The sequence below is a fragment of the Phalaenopsis equestris genome, unplaced genomic scaffold, assembly GCF_001263595.1.
Source record: "Phalaenopsis equestris unplaced genomic scaffold, ASM126359v1 Scaffold000317, whole genome shotgun sequence".
In the NCBI taxonomy this organism is placed as follows: Eukaryota; Viridiplantae; Streptophyta; class Magnoliopsida; order Asparagales; family Orchidaceae; genus Phalaenopsis; species Phalaenopsis equestris.
In genome coordinates this window covers 575245-589981 of record NW_018164759.1, presented here as the reverse complement: position 1 = coordinate 589981, position 14737 = coordinate 575245, and the positions used below count along the sequence as shown (strand labels likewise).

Here is a 14737-nt window from a genome sequence, read left to right as displayed (position 1 = left end):
TCCTCTCTTCTCTCTACACCGAGATACACCGAAGAAGAAGAAAAATGTACAAAAACAAAACCTATTTCTCTTCTACCACAATCTACCAAGAAGAAATCAAGGAGAAGAAAAAAGTACAAGAGAAAAACCTATTTCTCTTCTACCCCAATCTACCAAGAAGAAATCAAGGAGAACAACCTTTTTTCTTACACTATCTTCTTCTTCCTTCTGCCAAACACGCAGAAACAACTAAGAGAGAGCACCTTCTGCTTCCCGTAAGCCTCAAGAAAAATCCAAGGAAAAATCTCCTTTCCCGTTTCACGAACATGACGGGAGGAGTGAACTACAGCGAGCGAGAGAGAAGAATCGTTGAACTTCTATTTCGCAAGCAAGAGAGGCGGAGACAAGCGCGAACTGCAGGAGGCGGAGACGACGAGAGATAGGGAAACTGATTCGCGAAAAAAATGGGAAGAAGCAAAGGCGGAAAGGCGGAACGAGTCATTTAGGCAGAAACAGTTTTTTTTTTTTTCGTTTTTCTTAATCGGGCTCCACACACAACACAAGATGGTAGAGAAGATAAAATAAGTGCATGATACCTTAAAAAAAAATTAATACAGGATCCATCAAATTATATCTCCTCTAAAATGAGGGATTTACCGCACCGTTCTCTTCACGTGTAATAATCGACATGAGTATAACCCAAAGAATGGACAGGAGAGAGTCCTCCCGTGCAAAAGAGACCAACTTGAAAAATACCTATAAGTATCATATCATATAATTTATGAAAAATGGACCATTCTTCCGTTGTCAAACTGCTCCTTCTAAATCTTGTTTAAACATAACCAATAAAAAAAAGTTCCACCCATGACTCAATTTATCTCTCCTTTACTCTTGTGTATCCTTGCTTCACCTCACCTCTCCTCAAATTAGTCAGACCATGACCCCCTCCGTTCTAAAGTTCCTAGCCTTGAATTCGAATGGTTAACACCCTACAAAACAAAGTATAGATGCATATAAAAGGGAGAACCTTGCCCAGAAGAAGTCATCCCGACGGTTAGCTATGGAATCGCATAATCCTATGTTAATTAAGGCGTATGGCAAAATGCAAGGAGGCTTAGGTAAAGGGGAAGATGGGTAGACTGGAAAAGCGGGCTTTTAGCAGCCTGTGTAGCTCACTGGTTCATATAGCTAAATTACCTTCACTGAAAGCTATATTTGAATTAAATTGAATGTAAAAGCCATCTCAGAGTGCAGCTGTCTTATATCAACAGAAATATGATCCTCCTTCAAGTAAAAAATAAAAAGTGGTAACCATAAATCTGGATCTGACAAATCGTGGTAATCCTGCAGCGGGATGTAAAAGAGGTCATGGTTAGAAATTAATACCAAGGAAACAAATAGAAGTACCAAACCTTCAAAAAAAGAGCAGTAGAACCATTTCCCCATAAACGTCAGAAAGAATGAACGTCAAAAGAAATATGCTATGGCCCTGACATCAGTTGTTTCTGTCGTTGGCTCTGGAAAAGTTTATGTGCATTTCTCTTATTGATCCCAAGTCTGAACATTGAGCTTGCAGCTTGCTGGGAGTTGGTGGAAAATAAAGTGCACCTTTGGTCATCTTCAGTGGCCTTTCTTTTCAAGTATTTGGAGGTAAGTGCCTGAACTGTTTGGTAGCATCAAGTATACAGACATCCAGAATAGTTCAGAAAAGGAGTGATAAAAAAAGAAATTGCATGTGAAACATGGTTTTTTTTTCCAGAAAGAAAGCGCACTAATAGATAAAAAAAAAAAGATTTTTTTAGAACAGAGAAAAATTATGCACCTTAGGTTATCAACAGACTAACTCGACGAATACTTCATGAATAGCTATTAATGCATCATCAAAGACTTGATGAACCAAGAATATCACAGTAAACTTAAAAATATTAATGGATCAAAGAATTGATGAACCAAAAATATCATAATAAACTTAAATATATATAGCCATGAAACCAAACAACCAGAACATCGACAATAGATTCCTAAATCTATGACCCGACTTCTATGAGTCCCGTTTTTCTCATAAGGAAATTGTGAAAATATTAATTGAATTCTCAGAAAGAAATTTTGAGCACATGTATTGAATGCATCTACCGTTGGATTAATATTTTAATATCCATTAGATTGCAACCCGTGCATTCTTGTTTTATTGTTCCCTCATAAATATTTTCCTTAAAAAGCGGCCTCGTAGAAGTCTATAAATACCTCATCTGTTAGTGCAAGTCACTCATTTTTTCTTTACTTCAGTTTTAGGGGTATTGCCAAATCCATAATTAAACATACAAGCCGAGAAAAAGGCAAAATCAAAGACTTAATATAAAAATTATTTAGATGAGCTGCAACCGATATGTTAAACGCTTGAACACAAAGTCTAAGAATACCCCATAAGTTTTAAAAAAAATTAACTCAGATTATCGTTATCTTGAAAAGCATTTACGCTAAATTGCCCGACTGTGCTCCGACAAATGTGTTAAATGCTCAAATACAAAGTCTGAAAAAACTTTGACTGCCTCAAATAAACTTAACTCAACTTGCCTCATATTGAAAAGCGTGCACAATAAATCTCCTACATGCGCTCTAATAAATATATTAAATGTTCAAAAGCAACATTTAAGAATGTTGCACATGCTAAAAATAAATTTAACATCAAATTTAACACACCTTAAGAAACATGCAACTACATTAAATATTGAAATTAAATATTAGAAAATATATTTTTCAAATTTTAATCAAAAATTGCTAAACAGTGCATGCTCCCAAGCAGGAGTCTGATCCTCCTTCGAAAACTGACTAAAGTTGATGAGGCTGAGTCACCAAACTATATAATAAATAAAAACACTAATATTATTTCATTTAGATCACAAAACTATGCAATAAAAGAAATAATATAAAACAATCATTATATAATTTCTTTATCAATAAAAGATTTATATCACCGTGACGGTCAAAAAATAGATCTAAAATAATAATATAGCTAAAATCAGAATCACAACAGTAACCAATAGTCTTTAATCAATATGAATTTATCATATCTTGAAATAACACGCCAATAGACTACTCAAAATCTACTATAGCTTGAAATACACAAGGCAAAAAAAAGAATAGTTATTTGCCAGAATAACAACTTATAAATAATAAAATTTATTTTAAGTGAACAAAAAAATAATCTTAAAAAATTACACAAGCTTGTCAAATACTGTGTTAGTATAATAACAACAACAACAACAACTAGTATTTATCCCACTCAGTTGGGTCGGCTACATGAATTCTTTTCCTTAAGTACATAGGTTAGTAGGTTGTGCAGCTTCTAAAATAATAAAAATCCATACTCTACTCCCCACTCTCTCAATCTTGGCTTTAGTTCACCCCAAAAATTATTCAAGTCACTTCATCCCTATGAGCAAGTTTCTTCATTGATCTGAAAGACATTTGGATGACAACAAAGCTCTACTTTTACAAAAAAAAAGCTACTATTTGATCCAAAAATAAAATGTCACATGAATTGTTATGTTAATGAGTTGAATTCTATTTTGTCCGTGGAAACACACCGAAGGATGGAACTAGTGAAGAAAAAAAAAGAGGGAGTTGGTGCTCTCCCATAAGAAGGAAAAATATCTTCCCTTCACAATAGCTCCCCATTTTATTTAAGGGGATTTCTTATTAAAAATATATGAAAATTATGATTACACTCAGATCCCATGGGATCCTTAGCTGCTTGAGTTTCTTATTTGCCTCCTTAGGTGTATATATTATGCTATCTCCAGTGTCCTACCGTCTGTCGACATCACTTTTGACTTTCCATTCCTACTTACTTTGTCAAACCTTGTCGGGCATTTAGTTAATCCCCTGCCCTCAAGAGTTCATCCTACGAGCGTCTCTCGTATGGAGATTAGATTATGGTCTCATAATCTGCTGGGGTTGTAAGGTATGGTTCTTAGTGAGGTAACGAAGTCAACTAATGGCATTAGCGAGATGGCTTGTTACTGAGTACTAGCCATTATTTTGAGTTTCTTCTATTTGGATATTTTTATCAAGCAATTGGTATTCGGCCACTCATATTCACTCACTCATAATCGGTTGCTATCCATTAGGATCAGTTCTGCTTGGATCAGTCCATCTACAATTCACCTGCTTTCTAGGCTAGATCATCTAAAGGACTTTACACTGGGAGAAGGCCCACAAAGCAATTCCTATTACTGTTGGCCCATCAATGCCGTTTTTGGCTATACATAATGGATGATGAATTTTGGTTCCATAACAAAAGGATGTATCAACTATTCTTTGTCTAACATTGGATAGTGACTAAATAAAGTAGAAAATGTTAAGAAAAACTTAAAATAGCATGGCAGTTCAAATCAAACAAGAAAGGTGCATACCAGAACTTGATGAAATCATTGAAGAAGCTTCATCTCTGAGTTTTCTAATTTTATCGACAATATTATCTTTCAGAAGGAAATCAACATTATTTTCATTTGCCTTCCATTCAGACTGAAAGCAAGAAAGTGCGCTGTCAAATCCCTATAAAAACAACACCAAAATGATCTCATTTGGGGTTCGTAACGAAATAACAACTCAATTTCAAAAGCCAGCGACACATATGATCAGACAATATCCAAGGTCATTAATTTAAGCATATCAAAATAGCTCCTGTCATAGTAAAAGTAATATAGGATTTTGAAGGAATTTTAGTTTACTGTTTCTATCTAACAATAACCTATTGTTTATATTGTTCAAATAGAACCTCTCTTACCTGGAAATTAAAGACCATGTCACTGTTATTCAACATCACAAGTGTTAGTCGTTGTTTTAATTTCAACACAGCAGATTAAAAGCTGAAGAGTTCTTTGGCCCTAAACATTGAGATACCATCCAAACGACATTCATTAAACATTTGTAGAAAAGCTTGAAGGTTAAAAGTAAAGGTTCGAACAAATCTTTTTGAGTATAACGAATCCTTCAAACTTGCTTTAATTTCAACATTAAACATTGAAATCTGATGGCATTTTTTAGCATTAAAATTGATGAAATTTCACAAGGATTTAAAAAACAGGGTTGTCCATATTAAATTTGAATATGTATTTATAATTCATCAAAGACATGACTACAAAATAATCAAGATTGTAAAAAAGAATGATGTCTGTCAGCAGGCAAGTTATTGTGCAGAAGCAACAAATTGATCATGAAGCAGGAAAACAAAAAGGCTCAGAGCAACTAATAAATTTAACAATATAAATAATCCAAGTTATGCATTAAATAAAAGTTGACAATCCCAAATTTTTGCCAAATAAACAAATATTTTTAACATGAAAAAAAAAGTTACCTTAACAGCTATTGCATAATATCCATTATAAAATGAATCCTTTGCAAAGGTATACCATTCCTGATATGAAACTCGAAAGCCATTATAATTGTAATACTTGGTCTCCCTTAGAACCAACGCCTCATACCTCAGAGCCAAGCAACTCTGGAAAGAAGCATGCTTGGCATAAATTACAAAACCATAAGAAATGGTATTATTTGCTAATCAAACCATAACAAATATTTTTGTAGTTAAAAACCAAAAACTTCATGTGAGAGTAAGCAGATAATGGGGATGCATAGAGTAGCTTGGATGGACATAACAAATTTTGTTAACATAAAAAAAACTATTATGGAGCATCCAAACAATCACTAAGCAAAGATTAATTGCAAGCCGGTTGCAATAAATTGTTCATAATTTGGCATCAAATAAAGAAAAATGTGCTTTAATAAATATAAATTTATTAATCTAAAATTATAGAACAAGTTTTGGTATCAGCTAACTACAGTTTGCTGGTGCAAGAGGAACTCTGGATGGGCACGACCAACAGAAACAAAAGAATCAGACTAAATTCTTCACCTATCACTGCACATGTGATTCCTTCTGAGCATGTCTTTGTCACCCTCCAAATCCGTTTCCATATTTATCACAATCAAGACTATCATTTTGCACTTTCTCAGAAAACCTACTGTAGAGGAGTATAGGGTTATACCTCTCAACCGTGTGGTTCAGTGAACTTTAGTTGTTTATTTTACTTCAAGAGTTTTTTATTTTAATTACCGAAACAATATCATCATTTCCATCCTGATGTAACACAGATCAGCTAGAGATATAAGGAAAACAGTATTGGCCCCTAGGAACCAAATCATGCCTCTTTTCAGGCAACCTACCAAACAAAATGCAAATGCTTCTAACCATTGAAAATTTAGTGTTCCATAGTTCGATCCGCAAGAAGACATCCAACCATATATAATCATTAAAAAGAACATGCTAAAAACTTACTTCCACGTCTCCTACTAGCGCGAACGCTTTGACGAAGAACTCGGCAACTCTGAGTTTCTCATCAGCAGACTTTGCAGCGATTCTATCCATTACAAGCTTGGCCTTCGATCGAAGAAGCTTTTGGAGACTCGACCTGATCTCCAGCAGAGCTCGCATGTTCTTGGCGACGAGAACCGATTCAAGGATCAGAAGAGTAACATCGCTGAAACTGGAGGAAAGATCGGAGGGATTTTTTGTGGAAAAGCTTGAAAGAATAATGAGCCAGGGAAATTCGGAGAGCACAGTTACCTCCCGTCTTCAATCTGGGAGCGGAATAGGGATATCTGCTCAGCAGCAGCCCTGCTCATTTTGGAAGAGGTGCAGTAGGAAAGCGATAACAGAATGGATTCCTTATTTATTCGGTCTGGGTCTGGCTTGCTGTTGGGAAGTTCAATGCGGCGACTTTTTTATTTTTTTCAAGTTAAGCCATAGCTATTATTGTTAGTGATTAAACTTCAAAGCTGATCAAATGCGCCTCAGAAGTATGAGAGGCCACAATTTCGGAAAGGGGTTGTTTTGTTATTTGAATTTTAATCTATCAACACATTAACTGATGAGACATGCCTAACAATAGGAATCAAAGATGAGAGAAAAAAGAGACGGATATAAGGCAGAAGAAAATAACACACATAAACTTGCTCTTAGGGGTGAATTGACATATTCTCGGGCTATGTAACCCATTGTATATATTGGATGTGGGAGTTATAAGAGAGAAATGAAGAGAGTTCTTTCTGCAGAGCATGAGTCTAAAGAGAAGAGACAAAAATCACTAATACATGTCATGATCCTCTATTTATAGATAATAGAGAGCTAAAGTTGAAAATTATATGATTGCCCTTGCTTTAATAAGGGTGTTGTTATTATTGTTGTTGAGAAATTAGGGCGAAGAAAAATAGGAATTGACACAAATCGAGAAGAAAACACAAAGATTTAACGAGGTTCGGCAAAGATGCCTACATCTTCGGGAGCTGAGCGACAACATTCCTTTAATCTCAGAAAAGAGTACAAGATATACAATGTGTAATTACAAAATTACCCATGTACCGTATCACGGGGTGTTGCCCCCGCACCCTCAACCCTCGTAACTCCCTCGATTGGATAGATACTTTTGCTCCGCTCCACTGGCTCGCTCCGTTTCGCTCCAGCATCTGTCCCTCATATGGTATATGAGCCATACATAACAAATATCCACCTTGGCGAATATTCAGCTCCTTAGGAGAAATACATCATGGAGTTTCTTACATGCACCGAAGTGGGTTGGGCTAGCATGCTGTCTAGCAACTGCAAACATTCAACAAGTACACGCAATGCAAAAACTTGTTGATAGTAACTGGCTTAGTTAACATATCAGTTGTATTTCCATTAGTGTGAACCTTCCGCAAAAATATCTCACCATAAGCAATCAATTCTCTAATCTTGTGATACTTAACATCAATATGCTCGGTTCTTGCATGGTACACCTAGTTCTTAGCCAGATAAATGACAGTGACTGTAATAATGCAACTGAACTCCACCTTGCTCAACACCCAGTTCCTTTACTAGCCAAGCAAGCCATAAGACTTCTTTTGCAGCTTCAGCTACTGCCATATACTCAGCTTTAGTTGTAAATAGTGCCACAATAGACTGAATTGTTGATTTCCAACATATAAACCCTCCACCAAGAGTAAACACATACCCAGTTGTAGATCTTCAGCCATCCAAATCACCTGCATAGTCTAAATCAACATACCCAACAACTGAAGGATCATTTTGCTACTACTAAAAATAATTCTTGTCCTACAGTACCCTTCAGATATCTGAAAATCCACTTGACTGCTTCCCAATATCGCCTTCCTGGTTTAGACATGTATTTGCAGACTTGACTAATAGTATGAGCCAAATCAGGGCGAGTACATACCATTGCATACATCAAGCAGCCAACTGCACTGGCCTATGGAACCTTTGTCATGTCTTCGATTTCCCCATCTGTCTTCGGACACTGTTCTGAGGAAAGCTTAAAATGATTTGCCAATGGAGTGCTCACAGGCTTTGTTTTGCTCATCTCAAACCTGTCAAACACTTTCTCAACATAGCCTCATCGAAAGAAACACAGTCGTCTTGAGCCTCTATCTCGATGAATTTCCATTTCAAGAATCTTCTTCGTTGGACCCAAGTCTTTCATGTCAAATTCTTAGCTCAATAAAGCTTTCAAACCATGGTCATCATGCATATTCTTTGCAACAATCAGTATATCATCAACATACAATAACATAAAAATAATAGAACGATCATCAAGGTTATTGACATAGACACAACAATCATACTTACATCTCCTGTAGCCAATATGAATCATGTAGGGGTCAAACCGCTTGTACCATAGTCATGGAGACTTTTTCAACCCATACAACGATTTTCTTAATCTACAAACCAGATGCTGCTGTCTAGGTTTAGTGAACCCTTCTAGCTGCTCCATGTAAATCTGCTCCCCAAATCACCATGTAAGAGGGAGTTTTAACATCCATATACTCCAAATGGATATCCCAAATAGCTACTAATGCAAGCACTGCCCTGATTGAAGTATGTCAGACCACAGGAGAAAAGATTTCATCATAATTTATCTCCTTCTACTGTGAAAATCCATTTGCTACAAGTCGAGCCTTGAACTTTTTTCCTTCTTTTTCTGATATTATTAGTTTCCTTTTATACACCCACTAGCACCCAATAGTCTTCTTTCCCTTAGGAAGCTGAACTAGCTCCCATGTGTGATTTTTCTGCAAAAACTTCATAAACTCAACCATTGAACCCATCTATTTCTCTTTCTTATCGCTGGTGATAGCTCCTTGAAAATTGGATAGATTATCGATGTTGATGAGAAGTGCACTAGAGACCAAGTCTTCATAACCCTATATGCGAGGAGGCCTTACATTGGTGTGTCTCTATCTATCTTTGGCTAGATTGTAATTCTGCAAGTCATCTGTATTGGAATCACCAGGTGTTGGTTCAAAACTTTCAACTGTCTCATTTTGTACTAAATGTTGTTCTAGATCCATCTCCATTGTATCTGAACTAGAGTTATTCCCTTGCACCTTGTCTTGATTCTACTGTAACATGAACTGTTCATCAAAAACTACTCATCAAAAACTACATCTCTAACTACATCTCTACTGATCACCATCTTGTTTGCAATCGGATCCCAAAACTTGTATCCTTTCAAACCTTGCTTGTAGCCCAGAAAGATGCACTTCTTGAATTTTGGATGAGGTTTTGATCTTTCGTCTCTAGGTACCTGCACATAAGTAGGATAACCAAAAATTTGTAAATGATCGAAATTAACTGGATTACCTATCCATACCTCTTCTGCAATCTTGCGATCGAATGATGCATGAGGTGTTCTATTGATGAGATAGCATACCCTATTCACAGCCTCTACCTAAAAAAATTTAGGAAGCCCTGCTTTCACTCTTAAGCACGTTGTCATTTTATTTAAGGACCTATTCATCCTTTTTGCAACATCATTCTACTGTGGTGTTCTGCGCATTAAAAAATGCCTCTGAATCCAAATATGTGATTAAGTGAGAATAAAGCAGTTCTTCACCACCTTCCATTCTGTTAGATCTATATTCCAAATACCCAAGGAGAAACTAATGAAAGGCCATGATTCATTCTACCAAAAGGAGAGTGGAATTAAGTTCTTATTTTAGTGTTCATTTGTGTTTATCATTTTTTTGTCAATATTAAGTTTGTTTTATATGTTTTTAGTGTTAAGTTTGTTTAGTGTTTGTGCTTAGGAATTATCTCATCCTAGACTCTTTGGATTGACAAGTTATGTCTCACAAATAATTTTATTTTTTTGTGAATTAATATAAGTGTTTATTTATGTGTGACTTTTGTGTTATTTTGTGTTGAATTGAATTAGTTAATATTGGTGAATTTGAGAAAGAGGAGAGTTGAAGGGGAAGAAAATAGTCATTAAAGATTTATAACACCATTTAGGGGTGGTTGACTTAGGCTAGAAGTGCATTTTACTTAAAATCAAAAATATCAAAATTCGTGCACTGGCGCTTAAGCGCCAAGACCTCGCGCTTAAGTGCTGGTTAACTCGAGAGGTAAGCGCATAAGCACCAGTTCACTTAAGCTGGTTTACAAATGGTTTAAAGTGAAAAATTGAGCCGAAAAACCCATTTTCAACCCAACTTAGTCTTCTTCCTCTGGTTTTCATGATTTTGAGAGTTAGTGCTTCCTCTAAAGTGGAAATTTCTTGGTAGATTCAATCCAAATTTGTTACATTTGATCTTCTTGAGGTAAGAGCTTCACTTCTATGTAAAAATTTTTTATTTTCACCATGTATTTTGAGCACATTGGGGATTTGCCAAAAATCACTTTTCATGGTGAAAATTTGATAAAAACCTATAGAAAATATATAAAAAATGATAGTTTAAGCTTTTATAAGTTGAGTTTAGTGATTTAGTCTTGAAATTAGGATTTTTTTGTGAACTTTATGTGATTTTTAGAGATGCCCCAAGAATGAAAAAGGAGTAAAGGGAAGTCCCATTTTGATTCAAGCAAGTTCATTAGCTTGAAAGCTCAAGATAGGTATATCGATGCACTACAATCGAGAAAACTGATTCCTGAGAGATGTTTTAAAAGTTTGGGTGAAGCAGAGGAAGATTTAATTGTTCACCAACAGTAGGAACAATTTTGTTGTTTTTCTGTTGTGGTTGTAACTTCTGTTGTTTGGGAGTTTTACACTAATCTCCTAGAAGCTGAAGAAGATTAGGTCGTGGTTCAAGGAAAATTAGTCTTTCTCCCCTGAGGTAATAAATATGTTCTACCAGTTGTCCCCTAGTACGTTGTGTTTTTATTCAAACTATAGTCTGAGTGTGGGAGTTGGACGAGATCATATCATTATTGGCCGATGGAAGATTACAAATGGAAGAAGAGTTAACTTCCCCGCATCAAATTTAGATGCTACATCGAAGGCGTGACACTACTTTATTTCTGCTCGTCTGCTACCAACCAACCACATCTGTGAAGTTACTCGAGATAAAGCTACTTTAAACTATTGCATTCAGCTGTTCAAGCCTATTTAAATTAGATCTCTAATTTATGAGACTATCATCAGTTCTGTTGTTGCTACTACTACTACAGGGTTATTATTTGCATCCTTGATCTTTTCCTTATGTGAGCATGCAAGTGTTAGATTCAATAGTTGGGAAGAGATACTTCAACCTCTAAAGCTCATTACAAGTTTTACTATGAAGTCTTATTCACAACATTCGATATTTGGCTGAAGAGGAGTATTTTCTAACAGTTCAGGCGCCTCTACTTCTCATGCTTTTACCTCACGTGCATCCACATCACAAGGTTAGACTTCTGGTTCTGATTCGTAGTCACATGTATTGCAAAGGATGTTAGATACCATCAATTATACTGCAAAGAAAGTATTAAATTTAGAGAATTTTGTAGATCATATGAATGGATATATGAGAAGACAGTGATTATGAGGAGAAATTTCACTCATCTTTGGAAAATCTTATGAGAGGTGACCAAAGTGTAGTTTTCCCTTCATATCCACGATATCCATCATATGAGCCTACGACCTTTTGGGATAGCAATGATAGAGATGCTGATGAGAAGGAGGAGGATTAAACTATGTACTTTAGTTTAGTTTTTTTTTTCCTATTATTATTGTTGTGAACTTTATGTGGTATAGTTTTACTGTACTGTTATTTTATTTTGAGTCGTACTTATTGAGACTTCTACTTTTGTTTGTGTTTTGTTTTGTTAGACACTATTGTGATATATTTATTTTATTGTGAGTATTATATTTTATTTTTGTGGTAATAATTGTTAAAACTGTGCTGTCTAGTATATTTAGTTAGTCTGTGTTGAACTTAATCCTAAATTTTAGGAAGGTTTAGAATATTACTCACTTTCACTTAAGAACTTCATGTTTAATTTTCAATTTACTACCAGGCATTTTTTTTATGTTACAGTTGTGAGTGTGTTTGTTTGGTTTTATGTTATCCTCCACTGCATAGAAGTCTAATGAATCTCTACATGTTAAAGTTAAATTAAAATTTAATCAATTAAACCTTTACTCTTGTTTTTAATTCTTATACTCGTATATTTAGGATGTAAAAATTTTTGTAAGCATGTTATTTTTATTTTTCATTCCTGCCTCTTTATAAATATGATGCTAAAATATTTTATCTTATTAAAAATTTAATTTTTGTTGGGGGATGAAAAATTTTCTAAAATTTAAATTTATTTATTCTCAAGTGTACTACAAATAAATTTGAGATTTGAAAAAAATGATTATGTATATGAAGTTATATTTGGGAAGTAAAATTTTGAATATAGAAATGAGTAAGAGAATTTAGTTGAAATCTATAGTAATAAAGAAAAAATTAAAGTTAAAAATTTTTAGTGTAGAAATGATAAATAGTGTGTAACTATCTTTAATAGGAGAAATTGTATTTTTGAAAAATTTAGAAGGGTTAGAGTTTTATTTTCAATGCTTAAATTTCTTTTATTAAAAATAATTTTCAAAACTATTTCTATTTTTTTTAAGTAAAATATTTATATCAAAACTTTGCTTTAGGAAAGGAGGAGTGGAACTCAAAATCATTACAGACCTGTCCAAATATAATAATCCTCACTTAAAAAAAAAGAGAAAAAGAAAGTTGAGGAAGGGAAGAGAAGCTTGAGGATTAGTGCTTAATCAAAAATTGGTTCCACATCTAATCTTTTTAAAGTATAAGACTTGAGAAACTCTTAATCTTAAGGATATAATATAGCAAGTATAATTATTCATAAATAAAATTTTTAAGTGGAGAAGTTATAATGCCTAAACTCTATATTTGGAAAATTTAAAATATTTTTGAACTAGATAAAAACTCATATTTTTAGCCTTCTTAACATTAAAAATTTATAAACTTTAAATTGGTTTCATATACTAATGTTTTATCTATGTTGGAATACTAGATTTATACATCAAAATTTTAGAATATCCTACAGAAACTCGTTTACATAATCTACTTATTTTTGTTTTGTTTTGAAAGATTGTTTTGTTTTGAAAGATTGGAGTGTCACTTGAGGACTAGTAACATTTTAAGTTTGGGGGATTTTGATACACCTAAAATATATAGTTTTTATGTACACATTTTTATACCTATTTTTTAAAAATTACGCTTTAATGGAGGTATATGGGTGTTTTTATTTTAGATGCAATCAAATGGATGAAAAATGATGAAAGGAGTGAAAAAAGATCAAATTTGGAGCAAAAATGAAGAAGGTGTGCAAAAGAACTATGACGCCTAAGCGCCCAGAACTGGCGCTTACTGATACACCTAAAATATATAGTATTTTTAGACACTAGTATTTTTAGACACATTTTTATAGACACATTTTTATACTTAATTTTGTGATATTGCGCCTTAATGGAAGGTATTTTTGTGTTTTTCTTGCAGATATAGGTAAAACAAGTGAAAAATGCTTAAAGGAGTGAAAAAGGATCAAATTAGGAGAAAAAAGGTGAAAAATGTACAAAAGAGTTTTGGCGCCTAAGCGCTAGATCCGGCGATTAAGCGCCAGTTAAACAGAGAAGGCCACGCCTAAGCACCAGAGGCCCCGCACTTAAATGCCAATGGCAGTTATTGGACGAGTAAGTTCGATTTCTGTGAATTTTGAAGAGGTTTTTAAGGCACCCATTGGCTTAATAAGTGGTTATAACCACCATGGACAAAAATTATCATGAAAGGATGCATCTCTTGGGGAAATACAACGAATCTAGACATATTTTGAAGAGAAACCAAGACACCTTTTGGAAAATTATAAAAGAAAAAAGATTGGGACTTTGAAAGAGGTCCTGAAAGTATTGGAAAGTTTTGAAAGTTCTCATTTGGGGAGTTAGTTTGGACAGATTTTCAGGCACCACTTTTACTTTTATTTTATCCTTTTTTATTTTATTTTGAGTGATTGTAAAGAGAAGATAATAAAATGAACTTCAAGAGTTTGGTGGAGGACTTGAGATAAGTTTTTATCTTTTGGTTTTGAAACTACTTTTGGTTTTAATTGTGACTTGTTGTTGGTTTGACAATGATTTCTTCTTTTAAATTAAAGTGTGATTTTGCTTTCTCCATGGATTCTTAGTAGTTTTCCTTATCTTTCTTCTTAAAATGATAAGTAATTAAGTTTTGGATGGAAGTTGTGGAATGTATTGATCTTCAATGATGGATGAAGTTGTGATGATTTAAATCCATTGCACTTCATTTACTTCTTGATTTGGCCAATCTAGATGTTAAAATTTGTTGTGGGAACATCTAAGAATCAAGCTGGTATTGTCTCACTCAGAACCTCGAGAGTAAAATTTATTTTCTCCCCTCCTTAGCCGATCTT

The 14737-nt window shown here is 34.3% G+C and overlaps 1 protein-coding gene across 3 annotated transcripts; it reads right to left on the bottom strand.

Annotated features, from left to right (window-relative positions):
* Positions 1 to 281: 281 nt before the first annotated feature.
* On the bottom strand, positions 282 to 6716 carry LOC110025627. 3 transcript variants are annotated; one of them, XM_020726204.1, is made up of 6 exons: positions 6608 to 6716; positions 6320 to 6527; positions 5339 to 5482; positions 4395 to 4536; positions 1474 to 1642; positions 282 to 1323 (listed from the first exon to the last, which is right to left on the bottom strand). In XM_020726204.1, the coding sequence occupies exons 1-6, from the start codon at positions 6664 to 6666 to the stop codon at positions 1266 to 1268; spliced, it is 780 nt and encodes a 259-aa protein (XP_020581863.1). In that variant the 5' UTR covers positions 6667 to 6716; the 3' UTR covers positions 282 to 1265. The 3 variants fall into 3 exon arrangements, 2 of the variants coding, with proteins under 2 accessions (XP_020581863.1, XP_020581864.1); XR_002294142.1 differs by having other exon boundaries at positions 284 to 1323; positions 1392 to 1642; XM_020726205.1 differs by having other exon boundaries at positions 284 to 1323; positions 1415 to 1642.
* Between the last annotated feature and the right edge of the window lie 8021 nt (positions 6717 to 14737).